Raw genomic sequence first — 15,011 nt, forward strand, 5'->3', positions numbered from 1 at the left:
GATAATAGATTGGTTATTGTTAATTTAATAAAAATACCAACACAATGAATGTGACTATATTGTAATCCAGTATCATTGAGATTCAATACTCCAGTTTCAGTTGGACAAATTTTATATGCGATAGTATCCGTGAACTGCCCTATTAATGGGAAGTGGTTTTTGCACACAAACATTTTAATGTTCGATTGCTATGATGAAATAATGTTTTACCGTGTTCAATAATTTACTATTGATATCTTGAAACCAACAAATGTTTATAACGATGTCAGTTTGTATCAGTTGTGAAGAGGTAAATCTATGCATACTGATTATTACAGCTCTGCCCTGATTCATTGTGTAATTTTTATTTTTTTTTAATAATAATACAAAATAACTTTTTTTTTCTCTCTCAAAGCAGACATGTAAAGTGTTATGGGTCTCAACTAAGAAACATTTGACAATACATCGTTTGGATTCAGGTGTTAAAGTCTACCAATGGATGTAGATTTTGTGAAACATGCCGGAAAAAAAAAGGCAGTCGGCTAAATTGCAGCATATAAGTATGCAAATAGATATGTACAGACCACAGTTTGCACCTTGATGCATTGTATTAATTGTATGCCTTATTGAGTTTATAATCAAATAAATACACGTGTGTTGTTAAAAAGGACTATTTATAAATTGTTGTACACATAAAAACAAACATTAAAGTAAATGTGTAACACTGAGAGTGCTCTTTTTTTAGTCGTCTAAATTCTAGAAAGACAAGCACCCATTTAGATCAAACTATGCATGATGTGTTAGACATTATATCAGGGTTGAAAATTAACATGAAAACCAAGGTTGCCAGCAGGGCCATTTGAAGAAAAATCATACTGGCCCTTCTCAAATTCAACTAGCGCTCCAATAATGACAATTTACACATTGGAATTTAACTGCACAGGTAAAATTAAAACTATAGTGGTTTTTGTTGAATAATAACCGTTTGCATTAAAGAAAACCGTTGAATTGATGTTTAACTTCATAATGAATAAAGTAAAAATTGATATAAAAACATGTCAAGTTTTAAACCCATACCAACTAAAAAAAAAAAAATTGAAAAAGAAATCCAATATAAATAAACATGTTTCTTTACAAAGTACCATTAAATTAAACATATTAAATCTCATTTTCAATACAGGATTAAAAATAATGCAGTAGAAACAGACTAAATGAAGAACTGCGCGTGCTTTAGTATTAAAACTAGTCTGGGAGTGGCAGTCCTCTTTGTGGCAATGCAAGAGGGATGGAATAAACTTTGTGGTGATACAAGATGGGTGAAATTCCTCGGGAGTGGCTGTTCTCTTAGATAGAGATCCATGGAATCATACACTGTTTTGCCAAATGCCCATTTGACTCTGCTTTGTGCAGAGATATAGCCCTGGTCATGTATTATGCTTGTGTCATTCAGATTACCTTGGATGTTCCATCAATTGCCTTAAAACTTATATCACAAAAGAGTTAACCTCTGCAGTTTGATGGTAATTTGTAACGATTTTTTGTTTTAATTTACACTGCACTTTTACCCCAATAAAATGTTATTTGAGATGGTATGGGTTTAAAACTTAATAAATTAATATGTTTTTATATGAATTTTGTCTTCATCTGTAGTTCGTGCCAACATAAACACGTTGTTTTTTGTCTCATTCGATTCAGTATCAGTGTATTTCTTTTTTAACTAGTACCATACTTGCCAGACATTAAATCGATGGTCGCCCAATGGACTACCTTTGTAAAATTCTTAGCCAATAAAGATCGCCATGGGCGACTGGGCGAATACTAATTTTCAACCCTGTTATATATGTAACCGAAAGTCAGACTGTAAAATGTTTGCCCATTTTGTGCTACATTGTTTACATTATTATTATTTAACATTTTTTAAATCCAGTTAATCATGAATATAATATAATTATAAGTGTATAATCATGAATCAATTTAGGCAATTTTTGGGGCATAAAGTAGATGATGATGATAACTAGTTTAACGTGCCCATATACCACTAGGGTTTCGAACACGCCCATCTCGAGTCCGACCTCCGATAAGATCGGTGGCCTGACTCGGGATGGGGAGGGGGGAGTTGGGTGTTGAAAATGGGCAGAATTTTGAAAATAGCAATTAGTAAAAAAGTTAATCGAATAAATTAAAAAAAGAAAAAGGTTACAAGCCAAAAATAAAAAGAATTGACTGCTCGGCCAAATATTTATATAATTTGGAGCATTTTAGGACAGTCCAAAATTAAAGAAGAGAAAGAAGAGAGGATCAGACTATTTAATAATATTAAAAAAAAAAAGAAGTGATTTCGACATAAAATTTTGAACGCAGATCTAAAAGTTTAAAGTCCGATCGATATGTCCACGCGAGTTGCCTTGTTAAGGCCGTTTGGATGCACAGCTTAAAGGGACGAGATGGGTTGCATCCCGTCAAGAAAACCCCTAGAATGACAGTCGATAGATGTTGAAGGTGTAGTGCTGTGCTGAAATACAGATCTTGAGAAGCCGGATCCATCTGAACGAGAGAGAGTATCAGACTAGGGTATAGTCCAGTTGTCATGGGTTGGTATAGTGGTGCGGACGGGCCCGACTCCGGAGGATACAAGATGGTATCACTATAAAGCAAGGTAAAGTCTAGAAAAAGAGTAGTAGGTGCCGACCCCGCTTCCTATTTTTCTTAGAGTGGGGCGGTCAATCTTCCAGTGCTGCTAGGACAGGCTCGGACATGTAAAGACTAAATGCGAACAACTGTGGCGTTTTGCAGAATGGCCGTCATACAAGTCACGAAAAAAACAAGTCGACAGTCAGACGGAGAAATGATGTGAAGGCAAGGAATCTCGCTAAAAAAGAATCCAACCTGGTGGTGCAGACTGTCAAAACGAGAAGCGTTCCAGCGTTCAATCAGTTCCAGTGGCCGCACACATCCCAGTAGAAAACTTCATTTCGCTGACAAAAACATGAAGGACCCCCAAGTCGAGCACACGAAAGCACGTGCAGTGTGTACAGGCGAAACAAACACGTCTTACCGCGTGGAGCTCCAGACTGAAAATGCATAAAGTAGAGACACCATGTTAACTTTAATATTGGCATTATGCCAAATAAGGTTAACACTAGATGGTGTTGTAGACACTCAAGGAGTGCTGTTCAGTTGGCACTATATTTGAAAATATTCAGGGACCCAAGTACTATATGCATGCAAAGTGGCATAATTCTAAAACGTAGTGCACAATCTTCATTCTTATCTGCCTCACTAATGGGTGTAATGTTTAGATGGGTTTCAGTACATCATGAAAAGTAGGTCCACGGGTATAATATAATTATGTACCGTACATGATTAATAAAGGAGACGATAGTAATATTATTTCAACATTTGGTTGACAGGCACAGTTTCATTTTTGACAGACTCAACTTGATTGACATAGGCAGGTCTAGCTCTGGTACTCGCCAAATTCACCAGTTGCGAATTTTCAAAACAATTGGTGAATTTTATTTTCCTTTGGCAAATAAATTTCATGTTAATTTACAATAATTTTTATGTTATTAGAAAATAGCTGTGTTTTTGCAATTATTAAATATATATATCTATATATAATATAATTCACATTACCAAACAATTGGTTGGTATAAATCATGTGAACCAACTTCCAGATCTTAAATAAAACAATTGAAGTACAGTCATCTACAATTCTTCACTCGTGAAACGTAACCCTCTGGTAACCTGAACTAATGTTGGTGATGTGTTTTGATGCTTGTGATGCTGAACTGGAATGTCATTAAATAAATGTTTGTTGTACTTTCAGCTGAACACATTCAACATTAATGTTCCCTGCCAGACCACAGAGGACCTCAGCGATGGCCAAGCGATGGCGCAGGTTTTACAACAAATGTATGTAAACTGGTTGTATTATATTCAATATCTACATGTATAGATTGATTCCATGTTGCATCAGTTCCAAAATGAATAAATATTTGAGTGAATTTATCATCTTCTTATCAATTAATTACTGATCTAGAACATTATTTCCATTTTTTAGGACAGCTAGACGTAGAATGTATATATTTCACTTGTCATTATGCCACTATACCCAACATAAAAATGTGACATTTAACAAAGCATGGTTTTTAAAACTTATACTGTCTTCTTTATTATTGTCAGGAGCGGGATGTAGTCCAGTGGTAAAGCGCTTGCCTTGTGCACGATCGGTCTATGATCGATCCGTGTCAGTGGGCCCATTTGGTTATTTCTCGTTCCAGCCAGCAGTGTTTCTGCCAGAAAGAAATTTTTGGGTATAGTAAGTGCTATGGAATTGAATGCAACCATAGTCATCAGGGTTATGGGTGCCTAATTAATTAATTGGGTCAAAAGGTTAACTTAAAAAAAAAACAATCTGCAAAAAATTAGTGTATGGCGCCATACTCGTTTTACCCTCTGGCAGAAACCCTGGCCAGTGCACCACACCTGGTATATCAAAGGCCATGGTATGTGCTATCCTGTTTGTGGCATAGTGCACATAAAAGTTTCCTTTCTATGACTGTTAAAATTACCCTATGTTTGACATCCAATAGCCAGTGATTAATAAATATATCAATGTGCTCTAATGGTGTCGTTAAACAAAACAAACTTTATTAGGTCAGTACTGTAATTAATGTTTCTCAAGTCATAATTTTGTAAATGTGAGGCCTTTTCCAGAGCTCCAGACTATTTTGATGAGGCTTGGAGATCGAAAATCAAGGATGACGTTACAAACTGGAGAGTTAAGGTAATTCAGCTTGTACAGTGAAACCCTTTTACAAGTACAAACGTCAGTTATCACATTTAAGTATTGTGCATATTTCAGTGATCTACATTTACATACTGGTACATATTGCTGTGGCATAGATTTCCCTGAGTCTGTGACAAAATATTGACATATCAGTGTTCGAAATAAGCACTTAATTTTGTCCGTTTGTCCCAACAAGTGAAAATCTGCTCGGACAAACAAAATGTACCTTGGTGGTTGTCCAGTGGACAATTAAAATTTTTCAAAGACGTTTCATTTTAAGCAGTGAAAACCATCGTCCTTGTACTTGAATAAAACAAACTATTTATTTGGACCAATAGAAATTTTCTTGGACAAGTAGATTTTTAGATGTATTTGTCCGGTGGACTAGTGAAAAATTCTGCTTATTTCTATCACTGCATATACATATTGCTGTGGCATAGATTTCACTGAGTGTGACAAAATATTGACATATACATATTGCTGTGGCATAGATTTCACCGAGTGTGACAAAATAGTGACATATACCTATTACTGTGGCATAGATTTCACTGAGTATGACAAAATAGTGACATTTACATATTGCTGTGGCATAGATTTCACTGAGCGTGACAAAATAGTGACATATACATATTGCTGTGGCATAGATTTCACTGAGTGACAAAATAGTGACACATATTGCTGTGGCATAGATTTCACTGAGTGTGACAAAATATTGAAATATTCATATTGCTTTGGCATAGATTTCACTGAATCTGTGACAAACTATTGAAATATTCATATTGCTTTGGCATAGATTTCACTGAGTCTGTGACAAAATATTGACATACGTATTGCTGTGGCATAGATTTCACTTAGTCTTTGACAAAATAGTGACATATACATATTGCTGTGGCATAGATTTCACTTAGTCTTTGACAAAATAGTGACATATACATATTGCTGTGGCATAGATTTCACTGAGTGTGACAAAATAGTGACATATTCAAAGTGATTACATAATTGGCTGATACTGTAAATCATGAAATAAATGTGAACACGATATTGATACAAGAAATACAACTGAGTGATGTACATGTATCTAGACAATAATTACTTAACTCCACTTAAAACCAGCAGCTGACTTCTGTTTCTTGTATTGTTTACAATCTCACTTAGTTGGCCATTAGGAGTGAGGGGGCAGGACGTAGCCCAGTGGTAAAGCACTCACTTAATGCGTGGTCGGTTTGGGATTGATCCCCATTGGTGGGCCCATTGGGCTATTTCTCGTTCCAGCCAGTGCACCATGACTGGTATATCAAAGGCCATGGTATGTACTACCCTGTCTGTGGGATGGTGCATATAAAAGATCCCTTGCTACTATTTGAAAAGAGTAACCCCGGAAGTGGTGACAGTGTGTTTCCTCTCTCAATATCTGTGTGGTCCTTAACCATATGTCTGACGCCATATAACCGTAAATAAAATGTGTTGAGTGCGTCGTTAAATAAACCATTTTCTTCCTTTTCTTCCATTAGGAGTGAACTTTTATTACACTTCTACCGGTCCAACTGGAGGGGACTATAGGTTTCATTATCTGTCTGTCCATTCGTCTGTCCAACTTATGGGCTTTTAAGGTTTTTGTCATAATGCCTTGAGATTTTGAGAGGAAATATTTTGTATAGTTTTATCATGTTCTGCTACAGATCAAGTTTTACTTTTATGCTGATTTACCCATTTTTCAAAGTTATGATCCTTGAACTTTGGAGATATGAACATTTGTTTTTAGGACATTGCTTGGGGGATGCCTCAAGATATTGAGCAAACATTTTGTGTGTAGCTTTATTATGTACTGTTATTTTGGCAGTTATGACCCTTGAGCTAGGGGACAAGTATTGCTTTAGTAGTACTCTCAGAATGCTTGTTAATATTTTGTTTTGGATTTGACTGATTATACAACTGGTCAGGTTCTTCGTAACGATTACATTTTGGGTGATAAATTTAATGGACACCAACATTATGAGAACAAAGCTTCATTATAGTGACACACCTGTTCTCGAGAAAAACGTTTTAAAAATTGTGTAAAAGTCCATGAAAAATATCTTTACTTAACAAGAAGATGTTTGGACTATGTTCAATAACAGTGAACAATGCGAACGTCTGCTTTGTGGCTGAAATCTGACCTGAATACATTGTAAACATATCTGTGCATATTTTTTTTTAATTAAATTATTTGATAAAAAGTCATATCACGCAGGGTTGTAGAAACACTGACTTTAGTATCTTTATCCCCAGATGTCAAAATTTGTTTTCACCAGTTTGGCAATTTGGGAAATATTTTATTCGCCAGCTGACATTTCCATTAGCCCATGGTGAATTGGTGATTGGCTAGCAAGAGTCTAGACTCATGTTGAGCATTTGTCAGAATGAAAGTATTATTTTATCATTTTTGTCAGCAGAAAGTAATCATATCAAAGGAAATTATTTTTTTTTTTTTATAAAACAAATGAATTTTAGACAAGCGAAACTATGAGTTGTGACCGGCCTCGGTGGCGTCGTGGCAGGCCATCGGTCTACAGGCTGGTAGGTACTGGGTTCGGATCCCAGTCGAGGCATGGGATTTTTAATCGAGATACCGACTCCAAACCCTGAGTGAGTGCTCCGCAAGGCTCAATGGGTAGGTGTAAACCACTTGCACCGACCAGTGATCCATAACTGGTTCAACAAAGGCCATGGTTTGTGCTATCCTGCCTGTGGGAAGCGCAAATAAAAGATCCCTTGCTGCCTGTCATAAAAAGAGTAGCCTATGTGGCGACAGCGGGTTTCCTCTAAAAACAGTGTCAGAATGACCATATGTTTGACATCCAATAGCCGATGATAAGATAAAAAATCAATGTGCTCTAGCAGCGTCGTTAAATAAAACAAACTTTACTATGAGTTGTGTTAGTCACATTAACTAGATTGACAACGTTAGCTCCGCAATTTGTCATTTCTGTGGTGCTCTGTGTAAGAGATGGAAATTAGTACCAACAACAAAAAAACATGGATAGCTCCAGTGGTTTGACTGTCAAAACAAATGTCAACTGCTTTTGTTTCAATGATGTGACAGAAATTAAACTAAATTAATTGAAAACAAGACATCATTTCTTGTTTGCAATTTGATGTTTTAAATTTGCATTTACCAGACACATCAATAATAATAAAAAACATTTTAGTGTGCACCTGTCCCATCATAGTAATACAACACAGTATTTTTCAGATTTTCTGTTTATTAAATATTATATATATATATATATAAATTGTGTTCGCACTCAAGAATTGCATTTCATTATGTAATGTTTTGTTTTTAGGTCAGCAATTTAAAGAAAATTCTTCAGGGAATTCTAGAATACAATGTTGATGTAAGTTGGTAAAATTTGTTAAGATATTTCTAATGTGTATTGTGTGGTCTGTGATGCCTTATTTCCAGAGTATTATGTATACCGGTACTTCCCGTCCCGGGTGACCTCCCCACCAAATAAAATGCAGGAGAACTCTGTATTACTTTTGAAAGAAATGTGCAAACCATTTGTATTTCTTAGTAAAAAATACAACACAAAACCACACAAACAAGCCGTGTCATAGCCCAATATAATGGGGTTTTTTTTTAATTGTTTATTTATTTTTATTTAGCCAGTTATGTCATTTCCCCCCAAGTCTTAGCTCTGTTCATTCCCACAACACTTTTAGTTTTATTGGAAGGACTTTTTTAATTTGTGTTCATTGATTCATAATGTAATTAATAGAATTATATACTTGTCATAAGAGACAGTTTATATGGCAGCTCGTGTTTTGGATTACACATCATGTGCTCTCAGGTGACAATGTATGCAGTAAACAGTCTGGTATTAATAAAGAAATAATGTAAATGAATGTAATTATAAACACAAGTCTGACATGAACCTAGATAATGTTGCTAGAAATTAGGACTCAATCAGTGGTATCATTTGAGTGTAGACATGAGTAAATAAAACTATTGATGTAGCTGTATTAATATGGACATGTTCGTATTGCAGGTTCTTGGAATACACATTCAAGATTTCCTGATGCCAGACATAAATGCTATAGGTAAGCAGTAACTTTGGTGCTTGTTATAGTTATATTGTTTACCAGGGGAACACGATGCATGTTGTATTTTTATTGTTTACCAGGGGAACACAATGCATGTTGTATTTTTATTGTTTACCAGGGGAACACGATGCATGTTGTATTTTTATTGTTTACCAGGGGAACACGGTACATATTGTATTTTTACCAGGGGAACACGATGCATGTTGTATTTTTATTGTTTACCAGGGGAACACGATGCATGTTGTATTTTTATTGTTTACCAGGGGAACACAATGCATGTTGTATTTTTATTGTTTACCAGGGGAACACGATGCATGTTGTATTTTTATTGTTTACCAGGGGAACACGGTACATATTGTATTTTTACCAGGGGAACACGAGAACCCTGCAGAGCTGGGTCTCCTGCTGCAGCTCATCCTGGGCTGTGTTAATGTGTATGTTGTATATTTACTGTTATTCAGAGGAGCACGGGAACCTGGGCCTTCTGCTGCAGCTCATCCTGGGCTGTGTTAATGCGTATGTTGTATATTTACTGTTATACAGGGGAGCACGAGAACCCTGCAGAGCTGGGCCCCCTGCTGCAGCTCATCCTGGGCTGTGTTAATGTGTATGTTGTATATTTACTGTTATACAGGGGAGCACGAGAACCTTGAAGAGCTGGGCCGCCTGCTGCAGCTCATCCTGGGCTGTGTTAATGTGTATGTTGTATATTTACTGTTATACAGGGGAGCACGGGAACCTGGGCCGCCTGCTACAGCTCATCCTGGGTTGTGTTAATGTGTATGTTGTATATTTACTGTTATACAGGGGAGCACGGGAACCCTGCAGAGCTGGGCCCCCTGCTGCAGCTCATCCTGGGTTGTGTTAATGTGTATGTTGTATATTTACTGTTATACAGGGGAGCACGGGAACCCTGCAGAGCTGGGCCCCCTGCTGCAGCTCATCCTGGGCTGTGTTAATGTGTATGTTGTATATTTACTGTTATTCAGGGGAGCACGAGAACCCTGCAGAGCTGGGTCGCCTGCTGCAGCTTATCCTGGGCTGTGCGGTGAACTGCGAGGAGAAGCAGGAGTACATCCAGCGAATCATGGCCATGGAGGAATCCGTCCAGCAGATGATCATGAAAGCCATCCAGGAGGTGAGTCATCCTGTCATGTAATCTGTTCACAGGTGAGTCGTCCCATCATGTTATCTGTTCACAGGTGAGTCGTCCCATCATGTAATCTGTTCACAGGTGAGTTGTCCCATCATGTTATCTGTTCATCGGTGAGTCGTCCCGTCGTATAATATGTTCACCAGTGAGTTGTCCCATCACGTAATCTGTTCACAGGTGAGTCGTCCCATCATGTTATTTGTTCACCAGTGAGTTGTCCCAGTCATGTAATCTGTTCACCAGTGAGTCGTCGTGTATTTTTATCTGTTCACCACATCTGAAAGTAACAGACCCTAGTTTGTAAACACTGCTGCATACTTTTCACTATTAGCCACTTTTCATAATTCAAATCAGACAATACTTACATTTTATTGTTTAGATTATCCATTTCTGTACATCTGAAAGTGTTTCTGGTCATCCTGGTGTTTCTAATACCACAAAATGCATTTTTTTATGTTTTTAAAAACACATAATATATACATCTGTGAAGTAACAGATATATATATATATATATATATATATATATATATATATATATACTGTCTATGATTATTAATGCTATTGTGTTGATGTTTATAAAATTGTATTGTTAGTGTGATTGTGTTGATGTTTATGTACTGTCTATTGTTCATGTGATTGTGTTGATGTTTATGTACTGTCTATTGTTAATGTAATTGTGAGTTTATATTTCATTTCAACTTATATCCAATTATGGTTCAAGCACGCTGTCCTGGGCACACACCTCAGCTATCTGGGCTGTCTGTCCTGGACAGTTGAGTTTGTTGTTAGTTGGTTAGTGGTTAGTGAGAGAGAAGAGGGTGTAGTGGCCTTACACCTACCCATTGAGCCCTTAAGAACTCGCTCTGGGCTGGAGCTGGTACCGGGCTGTGAACCCTGTACCTACCAGCCTGTAGTCCGATGGCTTAACCACTGCGTCACCAAAGCCAGTTGTGTTTATATACTGTCTGTTGTTAATGTGATTATGTGTTTATATACTGTCTATAATGTGATTGTGTGTTAGTATACTATATTGTTAATGTGATTGTGTTGTTTACATACTGTCTATTGTTAAAGAAATACTGTCATGGATTTAAGGACCTTATTTCTCTAAAAATGGATAATAAATAAAAATTACATTAATTGTTGGAAACCAAATCTATCTATCGCATCACCTTAACTGAACCATGATGGAGTGAAATCCATGTCATCCCTCTTTGCAATTTTAGTTTTTGAATTATGGACCATTGCCATAATTCAATTATTTTTACAAAATGTCATTAATAAATGGAATATGGTGGTTATAAAGATGGTTGAATAAAGTACATTTAGGGACAAATCAAATTATTTTTGTTCAGGTAATACTTTGTTACACCATTAAATAGGTCAGTGGTCTGTGACAATATACCGTTAATGTGATTGTGTGTTTGTATACTGTCTATTGTTAATGTGATTGTGTTGTTTATATACTGTCTATTGACATCATTGTGTGTTTATATACTGTATTGTTCACATCACTGTGTGTTTTATATACTGTCTACTGTTAATGTGATTGTTTTGATATTTATATACTGTCTATTGTTAACGTGATTGTGTTGATGTTTCAGTTGATGACAAAGGAAATGCCTTCAGTGACTGATGCTGATTCAGAACTCAATGAACAGGTTCGTCATTGACAGTGATTAGTCCTTGAAACAAATAACGTGGGGATATATGATCATTTTGCAAATTATCTCTCTTAATCCTTCATTAGTATTACAAACAAGAACTTTGCTTGTATTCCACTAATTTATATACAGTCTTCTCCATTTTTTCTTTTTCTGTTTTACATAATTATTTAACAGTCGTACAGCAATTTGTTCATCACACTTTATTTTTAGTTACATATTGTAACATAAAACAACTAAAAAATTAATGTGTTTGATTGTTCTATAATTTGAAAATGACAATTGTATAATATATTGTAAGTACTTCTGTTGTAATCAGCTGAAGAAGACCGTGGAAGAGTTAAACAGTGCCTTAGAAACCAAAGATGAACTTCTTCAACGCTGTCATGAACTCGATATGCAGGTACTCTGTCGCACTTTTAAAGTTTATGATAAATACTCCCACCATCATGTAGCATTCTTTACTACTGCAAAACAAATCAACTACAGTTTTAATAAACTCACATTCTCACTTTCCCATCTTATAACATTGTTTACAAAATACAAAACACAAACAAAAGCCGTTTCAATAAACCGTATCAATGAATATGACCATCTGCCTTGATGTAACACACAAGTCTTTGTTGCTGTCTGTTTAGTTACGTTGTACGAGTAAAAAGTTCAGAAGCAGAACATTGTCAGATTCATAATGACTAACATATAAAAATATCTGGCTAATGACATAGGTTATCAGCTTTATCGTGTGAAGGTAAGAATTACACAGCTAATGAATGGCCATTACACAAGTGGTATTACACAGCTAATGAATGGCCATTACACAAGTGGTATTACACAGCTAATGAATGGCCATTACACAAGTGGTATTACACAGCTAATGAATGGCCATTACACAAGTGGTATTACACAGCTAATGAATGGCCATTACACAAGTGGTATTACACAGCTAATGAATGGCCATTACACAAGTGGTATTACACAGCTAACGAATGGCCATTACACAAGTGGTATTACACAGCTAACGAATGACCATTACACAAGTGGTATTACACAGCTAATGAATGGCCATTACACAAGTGGTATTACTTACATAGATGTTACCCATTAATGTTTAGGACAACACAGTATTTTTGACAGACTTGTTGACATTGATTCATGAGAAGAGTCGTAACTTTATCAGTATGTTCCTTTTGATTCTGTCATGTGCAGAGATACAGTTTTGAATACGCTAACTGTTTAGTTCAGATATATACAGGAGTTACTGTATTGCCGAGCCACATTTTACTGAAACATGTCCTGTTTCCTCTATTGCTGTGATTGATTTTCCTTCAGGTTGCCTCTCTCTCTGAGGAGCGGACCACTCTGTCGATTGAGAACGAGAGGATGGCTGAACGACTTCACCAGATGGAGTGTACCGATGACCCAAGGTAAGCGGAATGTCTTGGAGCTCACAGTTACTTCATTCATAATCATCTTACAACAAACTCTATTGGCTGATGTCTCTTGGATAAAGAGACAACATCAAATATTGTTTCTTGTGAAAAGACATAACGTAGCCCAGTGGTAAAGTGCTTGCTTACTGTGTGGTTGGTCTAGGACTGATTCTCGTTGGTTGGCCCATTGGGCTATTTCTCGTTCCAACCAGTGCACCATGACTGGTATATCAAAGGCAGTGGTATGTGTTATCTGTGGGATGGTGCACCATGACTGGTATATCAAAGGCAGTGGTATGTGTTATCTGTGGGATGGTGCACCATGACTGGTATATCAAAGGCAGTGGTATGTGTTATCTGTGGGATGGTGCAACATGACTGGTATATCAAAGGCAGTGGTATGTGTTATCTGTGGGATGGTGCAACATGACTGGTATATCAAAGGCAGTGGTATGTGTTATCTGTGGGATGGTGCACCATGACTGGTATATCAAAGGCAGTGGTATGTGTTATCTGTGGGATGGTGCACATAAAAGATCCAGTGCTTCTAATGAGCAAATGTAGCAGGTTTCCATTCATGGACTATATGCCAAAATTACCAAATGTTTGACATCCAATAGCTGATGATTAAAAATCTATGTGCTCTAGTGGTGTCGTTAAACAAAACAAACTTTAACTCTTGTATCAAAATTATTTGTAATTTGTTTTTTAATTTATTGATTTGTTAAATCACAATTATTTAACATATTATGTTGTGGCCGTTATACATCAATAAATTCACAAACAATGGAATTCTATAGTCTGTTATAATTGCACAACTCATAATTCAGACTGCTCATAAATATACAGATTTCATCTTTGTTGTCTCCACATTCTGTAATGATATCAGTTCCTTCATATTATTGAAGGATAACATTTTGTTTTCATGATGTCATCCAGTCGGAATCAATAAACTGTATAACAACAGAAAGTTTGTAATTATATTTGTTTAATTTAATATACACACATTATTGTTCATTTAGTAATCTTTTATAATTCTATTTTATTTGGTTAAACATTGTGGAATAAAATTCACTAAATTGCTGTGAATAATTTTGAACCAATTTTAACTCTGTATGGGCATTATCAGTATTTTAGGGTCCCCTGATAATAGAGACAAGACAGTTTGTAATAAAATCTTGCATGTATGTTATTTTTAGTAATCAATCCTGTAATAATAATCTTATTTATATCCATCATTAACCTGTTCTTTTAGTACTCCTCAGAGTTTTATTTCCAAATCTTATTTTCTATGTTTTTAGTACTCCCCAGAGTTTTATTTCCAAATCTTATTTTCTATGTTTTTAGTACTCCCCAGAGTTTTATTTCCAAATCTTATTTTCTATGTTTTTAGTACTCCCCAGAGTTTTATTTCCAAATCTTATTTTCTATGTTTTTAGTACTCCTCAGAGTTTTATTTCCAAATCTTAGCTTCTATGTTTTTAGTACTCCTCAGAGTTTTATTTCCAAATCTTATTTTCTATGTTTTTAGTACTCCTCAGAGTTTTATTTCCAAATCTTAGGTTCTATGTTTTTAGTACTCCCCAGAGTTTTATTTCCAAATCTTAGGTTCTATGTTTTTAGTACTCCCCAGAGTTTTATTTCCAAATCTTATTTTCTATGTTTTTAGTACTCCTCAGAGTTTTATTTCCAAATCTTATTTTCTATGTTTTTAGTACTCCTCAGAGTTTTATTTCCAAATCTTAGGTTCTATGTTTTTAGTACTCCTCAAGAGTTTTATTTCCAAATCTTAGGTTCTATGTTTTTAGTACTCCTCAAGAGTTTTATTTCCAAATCTTAGCTTCTATGTTTTTAGTACTCCTCAAGAGTTTTATTTCCAAATCTTAGGTTCTATGTTTTTAGTACTCCTC

At 35.9% G+C, this 15,011-nt stretch overlaps 1 protein-coding gene across 3 annotated transcripts in view; it reads left to right on the forward strand.

Annotated features, from left to right (window-relative positions):
- Positions 1 to 15,011, forward strand: part of LOC121374309 (protein Hook homolog 3-like) — a 71,201-nt gene that overhangs the window by 697 nt on the left and 55,493 nt on the right. For all 3 annotated transcript variants that reach the window (XM_041501366.1, XM_041501368.1, XM_041501367.1), the window contains exons 2-9: positions 3,809 to 3,894; positions 4,699 to 4,768; positions 8,095 to 8,145; positions 8,800 to 8,851; positions 9,844 to 9,992; positions 11,612 to 11,668; positions 11,991 to 12,074; positions 13,001 to 13,095. In XM_041501366.1, coding sequence (XP_041357300.1) covers positions 3,809 to 3,894; positions 4,699 to 4,768; positions 8,095 to 8,145; positions 8,800 to 8,851; positions 9,844 to 9,992; positions 11,612 to 11,668; positions 11,991 to 12,074; positions 13,001 to 13,095 — 644 coding nt within the window. The remainder of the gene's footprint in view (positions 1 to 3,808; positions 3,895 to 4,698; positions 4,769 to 8,094; positions 8,146 to 8,799; positions 8,852 to 9,843; positions 9,993 to 11,611; positions 11,669 to 11,990; positions 12,075 to 13,000; positions 13,096 to 15,011) is intronic.

This window comes from Gigantopelta aegis, chromosome 6 (assembly GCF_016097555.1).
Source record: "Gigantopelta aegis isolate Gae_Host chromosome 6, Gae_host_genome, whole genome shotgun sequence".
Taxonomy (NCBI): Eukaryota; Metazoa; Mollusca; class Gastropoda; order Neomphalida; family Peltospiridae; genus Gigantopelta; species Gigantopelta aegis.